At 53.2% G+C, this 21864-nt stretch overlaps 7 protein-coding genes across 7 annotated transcripts; 5 read left to right on the top strand and 2 right to left on the bottom strand.

The window, feature by feature from the left end:
• Window positions 1-387: 387 nt before the first annotated feature.
• On the bottom strand, window positions 388-992 carry BDY24DRAFT_336927 (uncharacterized protein; the record flags this gene model as incomplete). Its single annotated transcript, XM_076637255.1, has 2 exons — window positions 388-800; window positions 911-992. 2 exons carry the CDS (start codon window positions 990-992, stop codon window positions 388-390), a joined length of 495 nt encoding a protein of 164 aa, XP_076499517.1.
• A 783-nt stretch (window positions 993-1775) lies between these two features.
• Window positions 1776-3562, top strand: BDY24DRAFT_379373 (copper acquisition factor BIM1-like domain-containing protein). The gene is made up of 8 exons (XM_076639045.1): window positions 1776-1998; window positions 2111-2127; window positions 2203-2287; window positions 2406-2500; window positions 2613-2759; window positions 2871-2923; window positions 3020-3251; window positions 3342-3562. Exons 1-8 carry the CDS (start codon window positions 1902-1904, stop codon window positions 3351-3353), a joined length of 738 nt encoding a protein of 245 aa, XP_076499516.1. The 5' UTR covers window positions 1776-1901; the 3' UTR covers window positions 3354-3562.
• Window positions 3563-5963: 2401 nt separating this feature from the next.
• On the top strand, window positions 5964-11665 carry BDY24DRAFT_379371 (OPT-domain-containing protein). Its single transcript, XM_076639044.1, has 34 exons — window positions 5964-6147; window positions 6218-6281; window positions 6352-6429; window positions 6511-6615; window positions 6698-6755; window positions 6827-6883; window positions 6989-7186; window positions 7246-7280; window positions 7360-7428; window positions 7499-7591; window positions 7684-7744; window positions 7875-7916; window positions 7994-8020; window positions 8109-8194; window positions 8289-8353; window positions 8425-8545; window positions 8629-8651; window positions 8731-8851; window positions 8919-9042; window positions 9144-9226; window positions 9309-9386; window positions 9463-9555; window positions 9624-9690; window positions 9778-9856; window positions 9942-10071; window positions 10175-10237; window positions 10337-10366; window positions 10442-10533; window positions 10744-10855; window positions 10953-10982; window positions 11055-11117; window positions 11204-11214; window positions 11308-11344; window positions 11424-11665. The coding sequence occupies exons 1-34, from the start codon at window positions 6040-6042 to the stop codon at window positions 11489-11491; spliced, it is 2571 nt and encodes an 856-aa protein (XP_076499515.1). The 5' UTR covers window positions 5964-6039; the 3' UTR covers window positions 11492-11665.
• A 225-nt stretch (window positions 11666-11890) lies between these two features.
• On the bottom strand, window positions 11891-14935 carry BDY24DRAFT_412540 (uncharacterized protein; the record flags this gene model as incomplete). The annotated part of the gene is made up of 14 exons (XM_076643074.1): window positions 11891-12159; window positions 12235-12415; window positions 12505-12768; window positions 12847-12941; window positions 13026-13095; window positions 13167-13279; window positions 13354-13379; window positions 13845-13852; window positions 13912-13929; window positions 14026-14154; window positions 14210-14224; window positions 14306-14321; window positions 14388-14525; window positions 14886-14935. 14 exons carry the CDS (start codon window positions 14933-14935, stop codon window positions 11891-11893), a joined length of 1392 nt encoding a protein of 463 aa, XP_076499514.1.
• A 749-nt stretch (window positions 14936-15684) lies between these two features.
• Window positions 15685-17789, top strand: BDY24DRAFT_379366 (uncharacterized protein). The gene is made up of 4 exons (XM_076639043.1): window positions 15685-16712; window positions 16824-17340; window positions 17406-17496; window positions 17567-17789. Exons 1-2 carry the CDS (start codon window positions 15780-15782, stop codon window positions 17307-17309), a joined length of 1419 nt encoding a protein of 472 aa, XP_076499513.1. The 5' UTR covers window positions 15685-15779; the 3' UTR covers window positions 17310-17340; window positions 17406-17496; window positions 17567-17789.
• A 940-nt stretch (window positions 17790-18729) lies between these two features.
• BDY24DRAFT_406022 (pectin lyase fold/virulence factor) lies at window positions 18730-20502 on the top strand (the record flags this gene model as incomplete). The annotated part of the gene is made up of 9 exons (XM_076642681.1): window positions 18730-18877; window positions 18967-19151; window positions 19275-19324; window positions 19436-19574; window positions 19667-19778; window positions 19887-19940; window positions 20035-20191; window positions 20262-20402; window positions 20472-20502. 9 exons carry the CDS (start codon window positions 18730-18732, stop codon window positions 20500-20502), a joined length of 1017 nt encoding a protein of 338 aa, XP_076499512.1.
• Window positions 20503-20812: 310 nt separating this feature from the next.
• Window positions 20813-21390, top strand: BDY24DRAFT_412537 (uncharacterized protein; the record flags this gene model as incomplete). Its single annotated transcript, XM_076643073.1, has 4 exons — window positions 20813-20883; window positions 20964-21095; window positions 21240-21264; window positions 21382-21390. The coding sequence occupies 4 exons, from the start codon at window positions 20813-20815 to the stop codon at window positions 21388-21390; spliced, it is 237 nt and encodes a 78-aa protein (XP_076499511.1).
• Between the last annotated feature and the right edge of the window lie 474 nt (window positions 21391-21864).

Raw genomic sequence — 21864 nt, 5'->3', positions numbered from 1 at the left:
AAAGCAAAGAGTGCATCAAGAATCGTACAACATACTTCGAAAGCTAATCTCAACGAGTCCTACTATGCCTACCCCAACGCTCGTCCATTCCCTCTCCCGTCTACGACGACTTGTCTTTCTCGGACGTGAGCTTGGGCTCCTCCTGCATGAAGGCGCCAGCCCTCTCGTACCATTGCGTATTCGATGCAGCGGTGAATCCTTGATCTGAGGGAGTTGAGATGTGGACGAAGGGTCGAAGCTGTGAGAAGAAGGGGGAGAGGGGAGGAAAGGGAAGGGAAGGGAAGGCGAAGGTCAGCTTCAGTTTCTGGAGAGCGAAAGAGGCGAGGAGAGCAAGAGAGAGAGGGAGAATGGGCGGTCTTGTTCGTTGCAGCAGCTCCGACCTTTTATCTACCCCAGTAGAGATGTGCTGAGAGCTTGGTAAGAGGGCGGGAACCTCGAGGGAAGGGAGCTCATCGTCGAGTTCGTCGAGCTCGACGATCCCTTCCCTCCTTTCCTCCTCCTCCCTCTCCTTCGCCTGCCGAAGGCTCTGCTCCACGAGTGCGACTGACTCCACCAGCAAGCCCAACTTTCATCCTCCTTATCCTCCTCTCCATATCCAACTGAGAAGTAAACGAAGGAAAGGAGACAGGAACTGACCTCGCTCCTCAAAAACGTCGACTTTCCCTCCTCCTGGAAACCGGGTCCGATGAAGATCCTGACCATCTCGTCGACGATCCTGTAGGAACCTGTCCCTTTGGTAACAAACTTTCCAGGAGCTCCAGTTCGGAATCCAACACCAGGAGGTTGAGCTTGTCCAGTTCCTGAGAGGAGAGAAGGAAGGGAAAAAGGTCGTCAGCTCGTCCGTTTCTTTCCATCGACGGTCCTGTCTCTCGTACAGATGAAGAGAAGAGAGCGCATGTGCTGTACTAACCCTTGTAGTAATCCTTGTTTCCGTGTTTGGACGTGAGAGGGAATCGGGACGCTTTCGAGAGGGTGACGAGGGTAGGTCGCATGCTGGAGGAGGGAGGAGGAGAGGAGGAAGGAGGCGAGGGTGCTGAGTTGGGAGGGAGCGTTTAAGGAGAGGAGCGAGGTTTGGGGAGACCCGTGGGTACTACGAGGAGGAGGTGAGCGAAGAGGAGGTTTGGCGAGATGAAGGAAGGAGGGATGCTGGTCGTTGCGGGAAGGAGAACTCAGAAAGGAGGGAGGGAGGTGCGAGCTCGTCTCTTCCTTCTCCTCGCGGAGGCAATTTTCTCAGCAGTAATTTCCTGAAGGAAGCTGTAAGAAGTCACATATAAGGGCAGATGGTCTGATCGCAAACTTTCTTCAAAAGGCGACCTCGAAAAACGGACGAAACGAAGGCGAGAGCGCTTCTCTTCGTTCACCTCGAACGCCCATCATCTCCCTCCCAGCTCTTCTCCTCGCCTCACCGCTTAGCTTCTTAGCCCTTTGGAACTTCGGCCGCTCTTCCCTCGAATCGATCTCCTCTGCTACAGGTCGGTTTACCGTCCTAAGGACTTGTTTCTCCGAAAGGAAACAGTCGGGCGACACCTCCGCGCTTCCTCGTCCTCTTCCCCCTCTTCCCCTTCCTCCCAACTCGGCTTCGACATACCTAGAGATGCGCTCGTACGCTCAATCAGCTATGAAATGTGCGATCAGTCTCGACTCTCGTTACTAAAGGCTTCTCTTTGGCTGAAGTCGCTCGAATCGCATCGATCTTGACGTCTCGCCTCTCACTCGTCCGACATGTTCAAGCTGTAGCACAAAAGGGGAAGACCTTACTGCCAAGGCATCTGGGCCGAACATCTGGCTGATCCGGAATCCCCTCGTTGATCAATCTTCCGTCCGACGCCCACCCTCTCTAGTCCCCTCGACGTTCTCTCCTCGTTCTTCACTCAACCTCCTCCCGGCTCCCCCTCGTCAATATGGTCTCTGCCTCATCCCTGTTCGCTCTCCTCGCCGTGGGTGCAAGCTCCGTCCAAGCTCTCGTGCTCCCTCGAGCCGAGCTCATCGCTGCTCCTCGTGAGTTCGCATCCACGTCGTTCCTTTCTCCCCTGCTCGCTCCTCACTGGCTCCTTCAGACTTTCCGCTGACAAGTCTCCTTGGTCTTCCTTCCCTTTCCTTTTCTGTCCAGTTGCCTTCCTCTTCCCTGTACGTTCCTCCACCTGCTCTCCCTCTGTCCTTCTCCTCTGACCTCGTCTCCTCTTCTTTCTTTCACACACACAGACTTCTCGAGGTAATACCGCTGCTACTCAGGCGATTGGACCCTGTCAAGGGTTCTCTTCGACTGGAAGGACCTCGTTTCCCATCAGTGAGTCCGCTGTCTTCCTTCCGCTCTCGCGTTCATTCGTCGACCTGCAAGCTTCGACGAGTTCTTCCAAGCTCACGCCTCTCCTTCCTTCCTTCTCTTCACTTCCCTTTCCTTTCAGCTGGCGGGAAACTATCCTTCACCGCCATCGCTAAAGCGAGGGAGATACAAATCAGCTACGCTTCCTCTCCCAACGCTACGCTCGAGCAATTCCAGGTGAGTTCAACGCGTCCTTCTTTCTTCCTCTCTCCCCCCCTCCGAAAGTTCATCAAGCCTCGAGCTGCGATATTTGAGACTGATACGTGTTCTTTCCATAATTCACTTGCAGGACCTCCTCCCTGAAGCTCCAAGGATCTACGCAGGAAGCAAGTGCTACCCAACTCCGGACTTCAGCACGCTCGGATTCTCGGTCGGAGACAACGTCACCATCGGGGTAGAGCTCTTGGTTGGAGCTACCAACGCTACTGGTTATGAGGTACGCAAGAGAGGCAGGGTGTGAGATCGGAGTTCGAGAGCGTCGAGACGTCCCACGACCCGACGACTTGACGCTGATTCCTTTTACACCTTGCTCTCCTCCCTCTTCCAGTGCTCCGATATCACCCTTGTCGCCGCTGCCGACTTCGTCGAGAGTGCCCTTTGGTAAGATCAACCTCTCCCATTCAGCTCCTCATCTTCGAAACTGACACGTTAACCTTCTTCCCCTCTTTCCCTTCTTTCCCTCTGCCCCACGCACAGCCAGAACATCACCACCTCGAGCGTCACCAACATCACCGTCTCCAACAACGTCACTCTCGCCGATGATGGAGGAGTCTCGCGAGTCGCAGCAGGAGGAATCGGCGCGTCCGTGGGAATCGTGTTCTCCCTCGCCGTTTTCGCTCTCCTATTCGGGCTGATGTACAGGAAGGGGTACGCTTTCAAGAGGGACAACACTGTACATCAGTTCCACTCTGATCAGAAGATGAAGGAGGTGAGTGTCCTCATTCAGCCGTCTGAATCTCCTCATGTCGATCCGACGAGTTGCTCGAACTAACTTCGATCTTGTATCTTCTTCGCTCAGGCTTCCCTCTAAACACTCGCTCCTCTTAGCTGCGCCTCTTGCTACTCGATTCCTCGACCATGGCTGGCCGAGCGTATCTATCCATATCTAAAGCTTTCGTCCTGGCCGTTTCGTTTTGCTCTCAGGCTCGTTTTCCCTCCTTGCCCCTCTTCGACTCCAAGATTCCCCTTCTCTCGCCTCTCTGGTCTCCATCTATATACGTAAATACTATCCAACGTCCCTTACGATCTCGTTTCCTCTTCAAAGCCGAAGAAGATCAACCTGCGACGCGCCGCGTCGCTCCAAGTTCTCTCATCCTTCTTCTCCCTCCTCGTCCTGCCACCTCGCTCAAGCCAAGCCTACCCCTGCCCATCTTTAGTCTCTCGCTCCGGAAGATCAATCCTTCTCAGCCCGCCCTACCTTGCCCTACCCAAAGAACTTTAACGTCCCTCAAAAGGTCTCCGAGATGCGAGACTGCCGCTCTTTCGAGTCGCAAGATGACGCTCGAAGATCTTCTTCTTCTCTTTCCTCCCTCTCTCTCTCTCTCTCTCTTCGTCCCCAACTCTCACCTCGAAACCCCTCCTTTCATCACCCCTACACTTCACTCTCTGAACTAAACAATGGACTCCCTGCCAGGATCAGGCGGGAGCAGCTTTCTTCTCTCCTTCTCGACCTCACCTCTTTCCGCACCTTTATTCTCGTTCTCCAGACCAAGGATCTTGTACCCGAGGCGAAGACCTCCAGCAGACCAGCCTTCCCTTTCGAACAGTCAAGCCGACTGGAACGACTCGAAAGGAAATCCTCCTCTCCAAGCGAACGGATCCGGTTCCTGAACGGAAGCTCAACCTCGTTATTTCGGAACTCGAGAGTACGAGGGCCGGAGAATCGTACTTGAACCCAGTTTGAGAGGGTAGTGGTTCGGTGGAGGAGGGGCTGGACGGTGAATTGGGATGAGTGAATCGACGCGTCGAGTTTAGTTCGTTTTGGTCCTTGATTGTGATGTCCTTATCAATTCATACGTTCAGATGCTAAAGAAACGGTGGTCTTAAAGCAACGTTGGTCATGAAACGACCTCTCAAGCTGCAGAAGAGAGAATTGAGAAGAGGGAGGGAGGGAAAGGGTTGAGGGAGAAGATGAGGTTCTGCGCTCGTTCTCCCAGAACTTCTATGACCCAAACATACATCGATAATCCCCGGTCTCCGGCTTCGATCTGAAGTCTGTTGAGCTGCAAGAAGATGTGTTCAATGGTAAGGAAAGGCCCTGTCGGCCGTCGAGAAGGAAGCGACCTTTTTTTTGGTGAGCTCGACGCTTCCTCTTTCTCCTTCCTCCTCTCACCCCCACCCTCCATCCACCCCTCTTAACCTCGAACAGCCTGCTACTTTCCCTTCCCATATCTTCCCTCCCTTCTTGGAGTTTCGAAGCTTGACGGGCGAGGCTCAGGCGGCACTGGCAGTAGACGTTGAACTTCCGACGTCGATCCTTGATCGCCGCAGATCGAGTGGGCGAACGAGGACGGCTGCCTAGAAGAGCGAGGCAAAGCAAGTTCTGCAAGAGGCTACAGGTATGTGCATCTGATCCTGGAGCTTTCTTGGTCGACTGGCTTGAGGAGGAGGGTCGTAAACGGAAGGTCGAGGGGTGAAGGAAAGAAGGAAGGAGAGGTGAGCTCGAGCTCAACATTCCCGTTCCTCGTTGAGCTCGCGCTGGGAAGAACGAAGTCAAGATCTCTCCGGCGGTTTGACAAAGACACGATACTGATTCTTCATCTCTCTCTTCCGGTATCCACAGCAACGAGTTTGGAACGAGCTCGTGGTGAAAGGCGTCGACGTCCTCCTTCCCCCCTTCTTCAGCGCTCTCTTCCCCTCCTTCGCTCTTCTCCTTCAGTCCAACGCTGGTCCAAAGAGCGACCAGGAGCACTCGTGCTGCCTTTCACAACCTTGCTACACGCTGGTCCAAGTATCTCTCCCTTGGCTGGTCCATCGTGTACGAGCAAGCTCAAGGTTCGCGCTGGTCTTCTCTGCTTCCCTCCTCGATTCTTGGATATCAGGGCTAATCAAGGTCCGCTATTCGTTTTCCTGTCGCCTTTGCTTTGCAGATCAGGATCGTGTGGTCGTCCTCACATGGGACGCGTCGTCGGAACCTCCCCCGTCTTCGAGGCACAACGAGGACGCGTTCTTCGTTCATTGGCAAAGCTGAAACGACCATGCGAGTCCCTGTCAGTCCTCTCTTCATTTTATCTCGCTATCTCGCGCTCCCGATGCTTCTCTTCCAAATCTAGCTCAACTACGGTCTTGGCAGCGCTAGGTCGCAAAGGCGCTCGATTCCTTTTCCTCTTTCTTTCAGAGCTTGACACGGCCCTCGGATCTTGGCTTTTAATCCTACAAGATGCACACTGGATTTCTGATGTTCCAGCTTTAACTATGGCGTCGCTCTCAAACCTGCATCGCCCGTTCTCACATCTTGTCTCCACAGCCGCCTTCCTCCGTCCTCGCGAAACCACCGTTGGTCTTTCCTATAGATCCCTTGGCCCGACCCTCATGCTTCCTTCCCACCACGCGTCCCTTTTCTCTTCTCGTACATATGGGCGTCTCCAGACTTCAAAACGATAGATAGCGAGGTCTCTCGATTGATCGCCGCTAATTTAGGCCCGTCCTTCCCTCTTGACCTCTAACACCCAGCCTTCTCTCTTCTTCCCCTCCTCCTCCCCCCTCCAGAACTCAAGATGTCCGACCTCAAGAAGGTCGACAACAAGGACCAAGCTGTGGTGAACGTTCTTGATTCACCAGATTATCACTCGGACGAGAAGCACGACTTTGACGCTCCTCGAAGGGTGAGTCCAGCACTCTTCCCTCCTTCCTTGCCCTTTTTGAGCTCAGCTGACTATCTCGTACTTTGTTCAGGGTGATGTTCATCAACGAGCGATCGAGTCCGATCTTGTCGTTCTCTCTCAAGATGTTGACGCTGGTAAGCCGCTGTCTTCGTTTCGGGCTCACTTTCACTGGAACGCGAGCTGACCCTCTTCTTCTGCTTTCAGTCTACGATCGAGCTATTCTACTTTCTACCGAGGAGGTTGTTGAGATCTTGGAGTCGGCTTGGTTGGAGCATCACGATGGTGAGCCTCTCTCTCCGCGTCGCCCCTCGAATCCGACTCACTCGATTGACCCTTCTGTTCTGCTTCCTTCGCTTCTCTCAGATCCCAACTTCCCCGCCGCCGTTAGAGCCAAGATCGAGTACTTCCTCAGCGGAGACGCTTCAACTCTCGAGAACTACGACCTTCTGCTGGAGGAGATGAAGATCGGTGAGTCTCGAAAGCCTGAGCGATCTCTCGCGTTGTCGTCGCACCTTCCGCTGACCCTCTCACTTCTTGCTCCTTCCCTCAGAGGCTGCTTTGATCCGGTTCTCGTCCCCATATCCCGAGGTTCGAGCTGTCGTCAACTGGTGAGCTTACATCCTGAACTATCGATCCTCGAGTCGGACGCGTCCTGACCCCGATTCTCTTTTCCCTTCAGCGTCGACGATTTCGACATGCCTGCTTCAACCTTCCGAGTCTGGCTCATGGGAACGTTGTGAGTGACTCTATGACGTCTCATTTTCCCGTTCTCGGGCGCAGTCTCGTTCGAGCGTCGATTTCTGACTCCGCGACGCGTCCCTCGTCCTCTTCACCGCATCAGCTGGTGTGGATTGGGAACGTTCATCAACCAGTTCTTTAGTATTCGCCAGCCAAGTTTTTCCCTTACTGTGAACGAAGTACAACTACTATCGTACCCTCTCGGATTGTTCCTCGCCAAAGTCCTCCCCACCAAGCGATTCCCTCTGTTCGGATACTCTGCCACTCTCAACCCTGGACCCTTCAACGAGAAGGAGCACATGTGAGCTCGTTCACAGCTCGCCTATCCTTCTCTCGCTGACTCTTCTCCTGCTCCTACAGGCTTCTCACGATCATGGCCAACGTCGGAATGTTCGGTGAGTGAATGCGTCGAGACAGAAACAACGAACGAATCTGACTGCGATGGCTTCCCGCTCTTATGTCTCCTTCCCTCAGCTCCCTACACCATGAATGTGCTCATCGTCCAACAGCTTCCTATCTTCTACGATCAACCTTGGTCCGCAGGTGCGTAAGATGCGACGAAGAGGATCCTCGAGACGCGTCGCTGACTCCCTTCCCTCTCTCCTTCGCACAGACTTCGGATACCAGATCCTTACCGGTCTATCAATCCAACTTATCGGAATGGGCTTCGCTGGAATGGTCCGACGATTCATCGTGTACCCTGAGCGTGAGTCAAAGACGAAGGGAGGGAGCTCGAAAGACTCGAGAGCTGACCGTTCTCCTCTCCTTCCTCCTTTGCGCTCCTTTTCCGTCCCGTAGACTGCATCTGGCTCCTCAATTTGGCGACCATCGCTTTGAACAAGAGCTTCCATGACACGAGGTGAGTGCTTGCCTTCACAGCTAAACGGGGATGCATTCAGATGACGAGGGAGGGTACGGCATAGCAAGGACGAGGAGTTATCCGAACTAAAAGCTCCTGTCGCTGAGCATCAAACTTCTTCTCTTTCCAGGAACGTCGTCGCCAACGGATGGAAGATCAGTCGAATGAAATTGTTCGCCTTCCTTCTTTTCCTTTCCTTCGATCGCCCGATCGCTGACCTGAAATTATTTTTCTGCGCACATCAAAAAGCTTCTTGATTGCCTTCGGAGCTATGTTGTACGCTCTCCATCTACTCCATATACGCCGAGGAAAGGGTTGAAGTCGCTGACGCTCGTTTTGGCCTCCTTTCTCCTCTCCCTCGCAGTGTCTACTTCTGGTTCCCTGGAGGACTCTTCGAGGCTATGTCCTACTTCAACTGGATCACCTGGATTGCTCCCAACTCCGTCATCGGTTCGTTGACAACTCTCAACTCTCCTTCCCGCTTTCGCTCGCCTCCTGCTCACCTCCCTCTCTCCCCTCAACCCTCTCCTTCTTCTCTACGCAGTGATGGCGATCTTCGGTCAAATTTCAGGCCTCGGATTCAACCCCATCCCTACCCTCGACTGGAACGTGAGTACCGACCAATATCGATTTCCGAAGCTCACAGAACTGACTCTACTCACCCCTTCTCGCTCTTCCAGATCTTCCACGGATCGACTGTCATGGTTCTTCCCTTCTTCTCCACGTTCAACCAATTTATCGGGACCTTCCTCGCTGCTCCGATCATTCTCGGATTCTGGTACGGAAATGTTTGGGACACTGGTGGGTCCTTAGCAGAACGACGAGGGCGAGACGTGTTGTCTTCGACAGGTGCCTGACTCTCCTCTCTCGCACTCTCATTTCAGGATATTTCCCTCTCAACAGCAACGTAAGTCCCCCACACATACTTTAACGCTTACGACCGAGGGTTTGGAACAAGCTGACCATCCCTGTCCCTTTATTTACAGAGAATCTTCGACAACACGGGAGCTCGTTACAACGTCTCCAAGATTCTTACTCCCGAGAAGCAGCTCGATCACGCCAAGTACTCTGCCTACTCTAAGCCTTACATGGCTGCTTCGAACCTAGGTGAGCTGGTCACTGCGAAGAGAGAACGACGAGACGCCTCGCTGACCTTTCGCTCGTCTTTTTTCAGTCCTTTACGGAGCATTTTTCGCTCTCTACACCGCCACCATCGCTCACACCATCCTCTACCACCGAAAGGAGATTGTAAATGGGTTCAAGGTTGCTTACAAGAGTATCCGTGCCGGAGAGAAGGGGTGAGTTCGGCGGAAGCGACAGACGAGCACTGCACGACCTCGCGACGATGGAAGATGATCGCTCACTTCTTTACTCTTTCCCTGTGTTTTTCTACATCCAGCACTGCCTCTTTCAAAGACTACCACTCTCAGGCCATGTCTAAATACGCTGAGGTACCCGAGTGGGCTTACTTGATCTTGACCGGTGAGTTTCTTTCTTTCGTCTTCGACGAGCTTCAATATCTTCTTCTCAGTCGCTTACAATCTCTTCGCCTTTTCTGCTGTAGTCTTCGCCGTCGTCATAGGATGCATTGCGCTCACGGTTTACCCCACCAACTCGTCGGTTTCGTGCATCTTCTTCGGAAGTGAGTCGTTTCTCTTTCTCTCGACGCGTCGAAGCCTCGCTGACCTCTCCGTTGGTCTCTCCATCGTTTCTTTCAGTCTTTCTATGCATAATTTTGGTCATTCCTCTCGGTATAATCACTGCTATTACTGGTGTTCAAGTTACTCTCAACGTCTTTGCAGAGTTTATCGGTGAGTCGAGGGAAAGCGCGGCCGAGGGAACGAGAACGAGGACTGACTCTTCCTTTCTCTTTTTTCAGGTGGAGTCATCTACCCAGAGAACGCCCTAGCAATGAATTACTTCAAGTCCTATGGAGTGATGACGACGTGCGTGTCTGCTTCTCGCTTGACTGCTCACTTCCTGGCCGCCTCCGTTCGCTGACCTCGCCCTCTCTTTCTTGTTTCAACCTCCAGTATGAACGCCCTTGCCTTCGCCCAAGACCTGAAGTTGGCTCACTATCTTAAGATTGGACAGAGGTACACGTTTGCTGTCGTAAGTTCTTCCAAGACCATCTTTCTCGAGCCAGACGCGTCCTGATCTTTTCGTTTCTCCCCTTCGCCTCCGGCCCGCTTTTCAGCAAGTCTACGGTGCTGTCATTGCCTGTTTCGTCTCTACCGCCATTCTCAACTACCAGATGACTATCCCTGAGGTCTGTCAAGTTCAGCAACCCGATCATTTCATCTGCAACGGAGAAAACACGTTCTTCAGTCAGTCCTGTTTCCCTTCGACCTCGACTCGAACCGACCCACTTCCGCTCGTCCTTCAGCCTACTCGAACTGACCTTCTTGATTCTGAACGTCTTCCTTCCAGCTGCTACCGTCTTCTGGGGAACTCTCGGACCCAAGCGAGTCTTCGGAGCTGGAGGAATTTACAGTGAGTTCGACTCGAGGAGAAGGAGGAGTGACGGGGAGGGAAAGCTCGGGAGGGAAGTGAAACGGAGTGCTGACTTTTACGTCCTTTGCTTCTCCCCAGCCGGACTGATGTACTGCTTTTTGATGGGAGGTGAGTCAAGAGCGTTCGGAACAAGGACTCGAGTCGAATCGTCGCTGACCTCTTCGACTCTTTCCCCTCCCACAGCCGTCGCCCCTATCCCCTTCTATTTCATGGCTAAGAAGTGGCCTACTTCCCTCATCGCCAAGACTCACGTTCCCGTCATCATCTACGTGAGTTCGCCAGAGGACCCGACGAGATGCGGTCGCGTTTTGTGTTGACTGACACCCTCCTTTTCTCTCACTTTCCTTCAACCCTTTCTCTACTATCTCCTTTCCCTCTACTTCACAATCTTCTAAAAAAAAACAGGGTGTGAGTCTTAATAGTGGACGAGGGAAGAGAGTGACAGCGGCGGAGCGTTCTGAACTGACGCTCTCTTTTTGTTGCAGGCTCTCACCTACGGCCCTTACAGTACCATGGCTAACGTCTGGCCGGGTGTCGTCGTTGCGTACGTATTCCAAGTCTACATCAAAAAGAGATACTTGCCTTGGTGGTCGAAGTGTGAGTTCAACTCGTCCTTTTCGTTAGACCTGAGTTCGACGCGTTCCCCTTCGTGAGCCCTCAACGCTGACTGTCTCCCTCTTGCGTTCTTTCGCAGACAACTACATCCTCGCCACTGCTTTCGGTGGTGAGTCCTAGACCGCTCCCTTCAGGAAGAAATGAGAATCGATCTGACCTCCCGTCCGCCCCTTCGTTTCAGCCGCCATCCCTCTCTGCGGAATTTTCCTCTTCTGCGCCCTTTTCAACACGGGACTTCAACCTGGTGTGTTCCGTTTTCCGTTCGCGTCCTTCCTTTTCGTGTGGAGCTCCTCCTGATCACATCTTCCCTCTTTGCTTGCTCATGTATAGTTTGGTGGGGTGTGAGTCTAGATTCTTTCACCCACTGCTTTCTCCTCGTCGAGGGCAACGAAAGCTGACTTTCCTTTCCTCTCTTCTTCCTTCCTCTCCTCCAGAACTCTATCAGCTACGACGGATGCGACGCTTCTGGATGTGAGTGAAGTCCTTCCGTCTCTTTCGAAGCAACCGCTGATCCTCTCCCTTGTGTTCCTCTTTTCTCGTTCTTGCTCAGGTCGACGACTTGAAATCCCCGAATCTGGTTTCGTCGGAGAGGCTCCCGGAAGCGGAGCTTGGGACTAGATCAGCTACTTCAATCGTGGCTCGTTGCTTGTCTCCGTTTTTTCTCGTTTACTTTGACTTCCTGTTCAGTTCTTTGTGTTTGCGTCCCTTTGTAGCTCTCTTTTCGAGCCTTTCTCCTTCACGCTCCCCTCACTCTCTGCCTCTCGATCAATTTGATGACTTATCTGCACGAGATTTTCGCTGCGCACACCGTTGGACTGGTCGATCCAGCGGTCGAGCCGAATATGGAAAGGCTGGCACTCGACGCGTCCGTCGTCTCCACGACTCGAACTGAAGATCAAATCTCGCCGTCCGAAAGACTGGGTTTGGCGATCCTTTCGATCTTCAAGTAATGTCCATCGTTAAAAAGAAGAAAACTAAAAGCGCAAAGCAAATCGACGCGTCGTTCAGTTCCAGCGTTCATCCCCTTCCACCTCCTCTCTCGACGCCACTGCCTCCTCCCGAGAACGGATCAGAGGTTTCCGTCTGAGAGCTACGACTTTGAGCCTCTTCCCACGCCTGCTCTTCAGCCTTGTTCATCCCAACCGAGCTTCCCGTCCCGTCTCGATGCTGCTTCCGTTCCTCCCTCTCCGGGGAAGACAGCGTAGCTTGGTTCCAAGCGTCCTCTTGTGCGTTGATGTACGTCTTGGAAGCAGGTTCGAGGAACGGTTTGATGGAGGAAGGAGAGGCTTCCGAAAGAACAACGAAGTCAGACTCGGCCTTTCGACTTCGGCTGGAAACGGAAAAATCGAGAAAGAACTCACTGTATGCAGGTGTTTCCTCGGAGGTATACTGAGAAGATGGATAAGGCCGGAGATCATGATCCTGCTGGTCGTGAGGTGGACGGACGGCGTTGATAGGAAACGAGGAGGAGCTTTGAAGGTTGACGAGCTTTTGAGCGTAGGCGAAAGCGAGGAGGGAAGCGATCGAAGCTAGAAGGATGGCCTGAATCGGTGAGAAAAAAAAAGCAGATAGTCAATGAGAAAGAAGCAGGTGGAAAAAGGCGACGCGTCCGTTCGAACGGAACAACGAACGAGAATCATCCAAACCGGTGATCCCCAACTGTTCTTCTTGTAGAGCTCGTTGCAGTAGTTGATGGCCTCCTCCTCGGTGTAGATGACCTTCTCGGACTCTCCTTCGGGAGTGAATTCCTTGCCCGTCGAGTTGGATCTGCATTGCGAGTTGATGGCTGACTTGAACGCAAAGTGAGAAACGACGTCCAGGATTCCAGCGACTCCGATCAGACCAATGTTGACGAGAGAAGCCAAGGAGTATAGTCGGAAGAGACGGGCGTCATCCTGACCGGAAGAGGGAGAAGAAGAGGGAGTGAGCAACGATGAAACAACGCGTCGTCTCGACATCGTTTCCCAACGTACCTTCAACCCAGCAGCGGCGCCTCCAAAATTCACAGCCGCAAAGGCGAGGTAGATAAGACCGATGATGACTCCCAGAGCTTTCATGCCGGACGTTGCTGTGAAAGAGAGGAAGAGCAAGGAGAGGTTCAGGTTTCTTCTCGACGCGCGTCGTCCGTCGGCTCCCATCGTCCATTACTCACTTCCATCGTCGCTGACAGAGGTCAGTCTCTTCCCCGCGAAGATGATGCTCAAGAGAAAGACGACGAAAGTCTGAGAGAGGACGATCGAAAAGGAGTCAGGTCGTTCGTTCCGACTCAAAGCAGAAACGAAGTTTTGCTCACGAAGGTCAGCGCGATAATCTTGAGCACCCTATGTGAGAGCCGAGTAAGACTTGAGACGGGTCGACGGAGATCCCACCTAGGCGGAGGTTCTTGAGCTGCGAGGATGGAAGGAGCTTGGGGGGGAAAGGAGGAAGCACAGAACGAAGGTCAGCGACGGGTGGTATAGATGAGGAGGTAAGGAACGAACTAGGGATGATCATGAGAGTCGTTGAGCTGAGCGAAGAAAGTGGAGGTTGAGGGAGAACTCCTTGATGAGCTCAGAATGAAGAGGAGGTGTGGAAGCGAGGAGGCAGCCAACGACGAGGCCTCCTGCTCTCGACGGCAGCCTGAGTCTTCCTTCGATAAGATCTTCCCCTGACTCCGTTTTTGGCAGTGTGACAATTGATCTGTCACTCGTTTCATCTCGGCTGCTCGAGCACATTCGAGGTGAGCTGCGTGTAGAAAAGGGAGCTCTCCGAACTGAAGACGGGTTGGACGAACGAGAGTTTGATCGGCGAGGAGGAAGACTCACCAAATAATGTAAGATAACTAAGCTAGGTTCACGTCTTCCCGGACTGAAAGAGTAGCGATCCCGTCTGGGTCTAAGGACAAGAAGAAAGGAAGCTCAAAGGAGGACGGAGAAGCGATCAGCTCGATGAAAAGGACGCGTCGAAGTTAGAAAGAGAGAGACGGACGAACCTTCGCTCCTGAGATTCAATGACAGAGTCAGCTATACGGCTCGATCACGACTTGAGAGACTTTCCACCCCTCTCAAAGGAAGTCTCTGTACGAAAGGGAGAGAAGAGACAACGGTGAGCTTGACGAAAAAACCGAGTGAGCGGAGTGCGAAGAAAACTGAACTCACACGCTCTCCTCAAACGCTCCCAGACTTCTCGAGCTTCTCATGGTCAACGGCAAGCATAATCCTCTGTTGATGAACGGCCGTGACGGGTACGACGACAGCAATGACCGAAAGAACGACGAGGAGGGCTGCGTCGACGACGACTGACTGAGGAAGGGAGAGAAGAGAGGTGAGCTTCTCGCTCGAGAGTCTGCCTGTTCACGGTGTAGATGGGGTCCTGCAGCAAACAAAAATGCGAGAGTGGGTCAGTGAGGGTGTGACGGAGGAAGAGAGAGCGAGGGAGAGAGAGGCGACGCACGACTTGGGAGATGACGCTGCGAGGGAGAACGAAGGTCAGTCTAACGTTTCAACTGGAATATGTGTATGGATGTATGACTTACATAGCGGAGAGAACAGTGGCGATAGAAATGGCGAATACTCTGTATTGTAGATCTTGGACGGAGGATCCGAGGTTGAGGAAGGTGAGGGAGGTGATCAACGAGATCGAGAGATGCGAGAACAGTCGAGTGTATCCGTAACTGTTGAGCGAGATGAAGGATGAAAACAAAGGAAAAGATAAGGGCAAACAAGAGAGTCATATGGGTGATGGGCGACGTCGTACGAGCGACTCGTGAAGAGGACTCGACGACGCGTCGCACACCTTCGTTCTCTCCACTTTCCTCAATCAAATCAAGACAGAGAAATCACCGAGACATCCTACAGCAATGCTTCAGGGCTTGCGAAAAAGAGGCAAGGGTGGAAGGAAGAGAGGGAGGTCAGTTGAGTCGTGAGGAGAACGGGGGAGAAGAGTGGAGGAGGACTCCCAGAGAAGGGAGTATCCGGAGATCTTCGAAAAGCTCGTCGTATCATCTCTGGTAGAAGTAAAGTGGGCATCGAACTGCTGGGACGGACTGAGCAGACGCACATGGACGTAGGCCGACGAAGGCATAGGGGAGGAGGAGTGAGATGGGGCGAAGACTCGTCTTGCTCCTCCTGCTCTTTTGAGGGAAGGAGAAAGAGTCGTTCAGCGAGAAAGAAAGTGGGCGATTCAGCTGGGTCGAGACAGCAAAGGTAGAAGGGTGAGGAAGGGACAATCCCAGCGAGGAAGGCAAGAAGGTCGAGCCAGGGAGGAAGCAGTATGATGAGCTCGAGGTTGCGTTTGCTCGTCCAAAGGCTGGTATCCGATGCCATCCGAAAAAAGAGGGAGCATCCAGAAGGTCATTGGGGTTAGCTGAGGCGCATGCATCCTTTGCCGATGCTGTAGAGTAGCAGTGGGAAGGAGACAAGAGGGAGGGAGGAAGGGAAGGACGGTCGAGCTCGTTCGTGGCTCTTCTCAGTTCTTCATACTGAAGATAAGAAACTGTAAATACCACAGTCGACCACGCTGATGGATGTATTGTGCGATGTTGACAATTCCGAGGGAGCGAAGATATTGGGGAAGGATAAAGAAGGGAGGGAAGGAGAGAGGTGAGGTCGGCGTCGAGTCGGGAGGAGGAGGGTGTCGAACCAAAGCGGAAGAGCTCGATTGGCTCCTTTTCTTTACATTTTTCTCATTCAAATTTGATAGCATTGTGCTCGTCTGTGTCTTGGGAGTCAAATCCTTCGACGACCTCCTAGGTTTTTACAAAGCGGAGGGACGAAACCGTTTCCAACCCAGGACACAGACGCTTTTTTTTCTTTAAAACACGAGTCTCCTCCAAACGACCATCATCAACTTCAAGGTCCCCCCTACAGCTCCCCATCCAAGCATCCACTCTCCTCTTCCCCTCCATCCGCTCGCCTCTTCGCCCCTGATGGAACCTGCACCTGTCGATTTGGGAGAATTCCTCGCCGCTCCTCTTGAGGACGCTCCCGTCGTCCCAGAAGCAGCGGCCGCTCCTGCTCCTCCTCTTCCTTCAGCGGTCGAACCTCACCACTCTCCCTCCCTCTCTCCTGCTTCTTCGGATCACCTTCCTCAACCTCCTCCTCCTCCCGCTCCTGAAGATCCTCCGAAAAGGAAGAGAGGACGACCTCCAGGCAAGGGGAAACCGAAAACATCGAAACCCTCGAAACGAGCTTCGACCTCGTCCTCAAACAACGAATCCCCTTCAGCAGCTCCCTCAGGCGTTCCAAGGGAAGGAGGAAGAAGGCAGCCAGCCAGAGCAACCAGAGCTAAGATCGCTTACGACGAGGACGACGACGACGAGGACGAGGACGACGAGGAACTTGCAGGAGGAGGAGAAGGAGGAGCGAAGAAGCAGAAGCAGAAGCAGAAGGCTCCTCCATCCGAGGACGAGAGATCCGACTCGCCTTACCAACCCCCACCTCATCTCCTCCCTCAGCCCAACCTCCCTCCTCACTCCCCGTCCGCTCTCGCAGCAGCATCCGTCCTCTTTGATCCTCCTCCCCTCGGAGATCAAGCCTCCTACGACGGAGACGACGACGACGGAGAAGGAGGTCCTCCGACCAAGAAGTCCAAGTCGTCGAATCCCAACGCCAACCCTTCAGGAAGGAAACGAGGACGACCTCCTGGCTCCAAGAACAAGGTCGCTGCTGGAGACAAGCCCGCCAGGGACGGAGAGGAGTTCAAGGCTCCGAGGAAGAAGAGGGAGGTGTCGTTGGACGAGGAGGGAAACCCCAAGCCGAGGAAGGACAGGAAGCCTGGAAGTGGGAGACCCAAGGGGAGCAAGAACAAGAGTACCTTGTTGAAGGAGGCAGAGGCTAAGAGGAGGGAGATGTTGAAGTCTGTGAGTCTCGTTTTTGGCTTCCTTTGTTCTGGATGGATGGATGCGTTCAAGGAGAAGAAAGGGAGGAAGAGAAGCTGACCTTCCTTTGCTTCCTTCGCTTGCCTTTCGAAGGGGGGTGGACCGAAGGACGAGGACGACGAGGGCATGATTGGACTCGCAGGAATGATGCTCCAGCAACAGCAACAGGACGAGCTCCACGCCCAGCAGCAGCAGCAACATCAGCACGCCGAAGGATCAGGAGGAGTCAACAACGGTCACCTCGATCTCCACCTCCCAGACGATCAACTCAACCATTTCGTCCACCAGGATCACCAGCAGCAGGATCACCCTGTCAACCCTCTCCCTATCATCGAACAAGCTCTCGCCTACCAGCTCCAGCAGAACCAGCAACAACAGCAGCAGCAGCCCTTCGTCGAGCCTCACCCTCAGCACCATCAGTCGTTCAGCGTTCCAGATGGAGGACACTCTCTCGCCGATCAACGGGCGCTCTACGAACTCCAGCAGTATCAGCAGGTCCAGGCGATGCAGGCAGCTCTTCATCAGCAGCAGATGATGCAGCAGCATCAGTCCCAGATGCACGACCAGCAGAACATGTGAGGAGGAAGGCAGCAGGTCGGTTCTTTGGAAGGTGAGCTTCAGTCTCCTTCTTCTCCTTCGGGCCAAACCGCAACTGACCTCTCTCTTCGCTCGCAGATCATCTCGCTCGCTCCTCGTCATCCATCTCGTGCGCTCTTCAACGCTTCGGTCCTGCTAGGCTTCTCTCGTCCTTCGCTTTCGACACATCGTGAGGCTCTCTTCCTCTCCCCTCTTTCCTTGAGCCTCTTCACCTCACTGATCTCTTCCGTTCCTCGCAGATCCCTCTCTACCTTCGAACACTTAACACATAAAACCTCTCTCGTTCCCTTCGATACATATCTATACACCCCCCTCCCTCCAATTCTGTTTCGCTTTTGATCTCTCGTCTCGTCTCTTTCTCGACCTCCCTCTTCGTTTTATCTCTTTAGGTAGTTTAGCTTTGTTCTCTTCTCTCTAGAACTCTTTCTCTACGACGATGAACTCCAGCTTGATTGTAGAAGATATCGGAGAAGGGCGAGAGATTAAACAAGGGAAAGAAAGGGAAGGAAGGGAGGAAAGAGTCGAACGAAGCTCCACCTCGTCCGTTCACCTTCCAACGACGTCCAGCACCCCGAAGGAGAAGTGGGAGGTTCACCTTCGTACGCCAAGAGCTCAATTTGGTCCTATCCGATCAGAGGTGAGCCTATCTTCCACGCTTTTGAGGGGAGAGGGAAGAGAGGAGCGGAAACGTCGAGCTCACCACCTCTCCTGCCCTTCCTTCCCTTTCATCGCCGTATCCTCCCTCCCTCCCTCTTGCCCTATGTAGCTCGCCAGCTGATCGCATCGCTCTCTCACTGACCTCTCGAGTCTCTAGCTGAGGGGCATACGTGTCCTTTTCTCTAGGATCGCAGACTGATGGCCGTCGTTCGCTGCTCCTTCTTTGCCAAACTCGTCCGACATCCTCGTTCCCTCTCTCCTCTCTCTTCCAGACGGTTCTCATCAAACTGGACGCGCCAAATTCGACCCCTATAGGCATAAGCATCGTTCTAGATCCCAGACAAAGGAACGAGAAGGACTTGAGCGCTCGTTGTGATGGCGGAACGAGTTGAGTTTCGCTTCCCTCTTCTCTCTCTCTTGCGAAACGCGTCAAGGTCACGTTTCCCTTCCCTCTTCCCTCGGTCTATTTCCATACAGGCTGCAGGAAACCACGTTTCGTGTCTCTCCTGTCTGGGCCGGTCCTGTTCAAATCGGCTAGCCTCAGTTTCACCTCGCCCTATCGACTCCGTCGCTCCTTTCCTCTCCCCTCCCGCTCTGTTTCTTCTCCACGGACCGGTAGACTCCCTCAAACCCTCCTGCTGACCCTGCGTAGACTCTCGAAAAGTCGCAGGCAGGCCCTCTGGTTGCTTCTGACTTCGAACCTTCACTTCCTCCTCCTCTTCGTCTCAATCGTCGCCCTCTCGAAATGATGCTTCGCCTCCTTCTCACCCTCCTCTCCCTTCCTATCTTCGCCTTGGCTTTGAGTGCGCCTCCCTCGGGAGCGTTAATCGTCAGAGGGACAGGAACCAAGACGGGAGAGTACTCGACGATTTCTAAAGCTGTCGCTGCTGCTGGTTCGTGCTCTCGTCTCTCTCTCTCGCTCCTACACCTTTCGAGCTCGCTGACCTCTCGCCCCTTCTTTTCTCCCTCCCTTCGCCCATAGGAACTGGATCAGACGCAAAAGCGATCTTTGTTTATTTTCACGGCTTCCCCTTGTCGCCGTCAAAAAGAAAACCGTCGCTGACTTTTGCTCTCCTCTCAGTCTACATCACTCGATCCGGATCCCTCAAGATCTACGGAGAGACCAACACTCCTCTTGACTACACCAAGAATACTGTTACGCTTCAGGTGAGCTCGCACCGTCTAGTCTTCCTCGAAAAGCCTCGAGTCGATGCTGACCTTTGTTTTTGCTGTTGTTGTTTTGTCCTCTCGCTATCTCCCCCCTTTTGAACTCGTCCCTTCGACCTCTAGTACGGAGCTACTCTCACCTCTGCTGGCTCCGATGATGCAAGTGGAACCCTGTGAGTTCGAAGAGAAGAGAGATGAGGAAGAGCGAACGAGCGACGCGTCGAAGAAACCGCGTACAATTCGAACTGATCTCGTTTCTCGATTCATCTTCTTCCTCCATTCAGGCGAGTCCACAAGGACAACTTCGCTCTGTACAACGTCAACGTCAAGAACACCCATGGCTCTGGAGTTCAAGCCATCGCTGTCTCAGCCTACGGTTCGAAGCAGGGCTACTACGCTTGCCAGCTTACTGGATACCAAGACGTTCGTTCTTCTTCTTTCAGCTTTCGTCTTTTCATTCTCAATACCAAGCGATCCATTGACTGGAGCTGACCTCTTCCTCTCGCTTTCGACAGACCCTCCTCGCCCAAACCGGAACGCAGTTCTACGGATCTTCCCTTGTTGCTGGAGCTGTGGACTACGTGTTCGGACAGTACGGTCAAGCCTTCTTCTACAAATCCACCATCGGTCTGTATCAAGAACTCGTCGATTCTACGCTGTTGACGAGCATTCTTCGTTCGCTCGTTCAACTCACGTGTTGACCTTCTCCCTCTCGCTCCCTTTTCTTTTCTTCAGCTTCAAGTGGCGTTGGGTCCATCACCGCTTCAGGTCGATTCTCCGCTGATTCTAGTTCGTCTACATTCCCCTTCCCCATTCTGTTTTGCCTCGTTCGATAATCCCGAGACTGACCCTCGACGCCTCTCTCTCTTTCATCTTTTCTCAGGCTACTACGTCTTCGACTCTTGCTACATCACCTCTACTTCGAGCTCCACTGGGACCAGCGTCTACCTCGGTCGTCCCTGGGGTGATTACGCCAGAGTGGTCTTCCAGTATTCGTCCCTCGGCGCTCACATCAACCCCGCTCACTGGTCCGTTTGGAGGTTCGTTACATTCTCTCTCCTTTAGCTTCCCTGAGGTCTACCACTGACTCTTTCCCTTTTCGATTATCAGCTCGAGCGATACCAGGACCGGTCATGTAACCTTCGGCGAGTACTCGAACACTGGAGCTGGAGCTTCGACCACAAGTCTCGCCTCGTTCGCAACGAAACTGTCTTCGGCTGTTTCTGCGACGACGGTCCTGGGCTCTGATTAGTGAGTGGCTACAGCTCGTGCCCCCGAAAATGCCTCTCTGACTCCTCTTTCTCGACTTTTGCTTATCAGCAAAACTTGGGTCGACGCTTCCTTCCTTTGATCGGGTCGGAGAAGGGTCGTCGCGTCGAATCGAGTCCCCTTCGCCCCCTGCTAGCCTCTCCCTTGCTTTTGAACATCCACTGGCTTCTTGAATGACGTTTCTACTCCAACATCCATCCAACTCACAGAAGTCGAGGAACCTGCACCGCCTTCAGAGCGTTCAGCCTCATCAGCTTCTCGAACTGTTCTTCTTCTTTCCTGAAGCACCACCGTCTTCTTCACTTTTTCTCTCACAGATCCCACTCAGCTCAACGTGACTACTTCAACTACCTTCGACGAACCCATTCAAGCTCCTTCTGGGACCCTCACCGATGCCATCAACTCTCTTCGAACTTCAAATGCGCTCTCCTCCTTCGCGGGAGATCTCGTCTTCCCTGACTCGGTCAGTCTCTTCGTTTCTCATTCTTGCTTCTCTCGAACATCTTTACCGATCTCCGTTTGTCTTCTTCCTCTCAATCCCAGACCTAGTACACCAAAGCCATCGACCGATGGGTCGGTTCTTCCCGCTGGAGCCGTCGCCTACCCTCGGACTCAGGAGGACGTCTCGACTCTGATCAAATGGGCTGGAGAGGAGAAGGTTGAATTTGCTGTCTGGTTAGCACATCTTATCATCCCGGGAGGGGTGAGATGAGGAGAGGGGCGACGGAGGAGAGGCGGGAAGAGGAGGAAGAGGTCGCCTTCTTCAGCTTTTCGCTCCACCTTTGCTGATCGTCTGCTCATTTTATTTTAATCGAGTAGCAGAGGAGGTCATTCATCCGGAGGAGTGAGTTCGACCTTCTTCGTCCTGCTTCGTGGCTTGATTTGGTCGGAACTCTCGTCGCGTCGCACCTTCGATTCGCTGACTCGCACCTCGTTGTTACGGCTCCGTCTTTCAATGAAGTCGGAGTAGGAGGGTAAGCTCAAATGCCTTCCCTCTATTTCTTAGCAACAGCTGAAATTGTCGTCTTTCGATTTCGACGGAGTGGCCGAGTGGGCGAGCAGGAGGTTATGCATCTTCTCTTCCTTTGTTTCTTCCTCTCTTTGACGATCTCCTTATCTTTGATGATTCCTTATATCCGTCGATGCGAGAGAGATATAAGCTAAGAAGTCTCGAAGAAACTGGGAGAAGAAGTGAAGTCGCGTTTGACGCCGTCGCGTCGTTTGGTTCAACGCTCCCTTCTCAGCCTCCTCCCCCTGTTGCATCGATAAAACCATCCCCTTTCCCTCTACCTCTCATCCATCGTCGCAAATCGTAAAAAGAAGCAAAAAAAAAGGAAGAGAACGCCGACGCTTCCGTTCGGATGTTACGCCTCCGTTTCAGCTGACTTCCAAGCTGTCCTCCTCTCTTCCTTCTTCTCCTCCAACCATCACAACCTCTCGAACT

The sequence above is a fragment of the Mrakia frigida genome (assembly GCF_051309035.1).
Source record: "Mrakia frigida strain ATCC 22029 unplaced genomic scaffold BDY24scaffold_5, whole genome shotgun sequence".
In the NCBI taxonomy this organism is placed as follows: Eukaryota; Fungi; Basidiomycota; class Tremellomycetes; order Cystofilobasidiales; family Mrakiaceae; genus Mrakia; species Mrakia frigida.
Note: the sequence above shows the minus strand (reverse complement) of the source record. Positions and strands in the feature narration are given on the sequence as shown.

What these genes read in the sequence shown, in the direction of transcription:
- BDY24DRAFT_379373 (XM_076639045.1), top strand. Translation starts at nt 1,902, where the DNA reads ATGGTCTCTGCCTCATCCCTGTTCGCTCTCCTCGCCGTGGGTGCAAGC. An exon ending in AAGGACCTCGTTTCCCATCA is followed by an intron (nt 2,288 to 2,405) that starts GTGAGTCCGCTG and finishes CTTTCCTTTCAG; the next exon opens with CTGGCGGGAAACTATCCTTC. An exon ending in CTACGCTCGAGCAATTCCAG is followed by an intron (nt 2,501 to 2,612) that starts GTGAGTTCAACG and finishes ATTCACTTGCAG; the next exon opens with GACCTCCTCCCTGAAGCTCC.
- BDY24DRAFT_379371 (XM_076639044.1), top strand. Translation starts at nt 6,040, where the DNA reads ATGTCCGACCTCAAGAAGGTCGACAACAAGGACCAAGCTGTGGTGAAC. An exon ending in GCTGGAGGAGATGAAGATCG is followed by an intron (nt 6,616 to 6,697) that starts GTGAGTCTCGAA and finishes TCCTTCCCTCAG; the next exon opens with AGGCTGCTTTGATCCGGTTC. An exon ending in TGCTCCCAACTCCGTCATCG is followed by an intron (nt 8,195 to 8,288) that starts GTTCGTTGACAA and finishes TTCTCTACGCAG; the next exon opens with TGATGGCGATCTTCGGTCAA.
- BDY24DRAFT_379366 (XM_076639043.1), top strand. Translation starts at nt 15,780, where the DNA reads ATGGAACCTGCACCTGTCGATTTGGGAGAATTCCTCGCCGCTCCTCTT. An exon ending in GGAGGGAGATGTTGAAGTCT is followed by an intron (nt 16,713 to 16,823) that starts GTGAGTCTCGTT and finishes TGCCTTTCGAAG; the next exon opens with GGGGGTGGACCGAAGGACGA.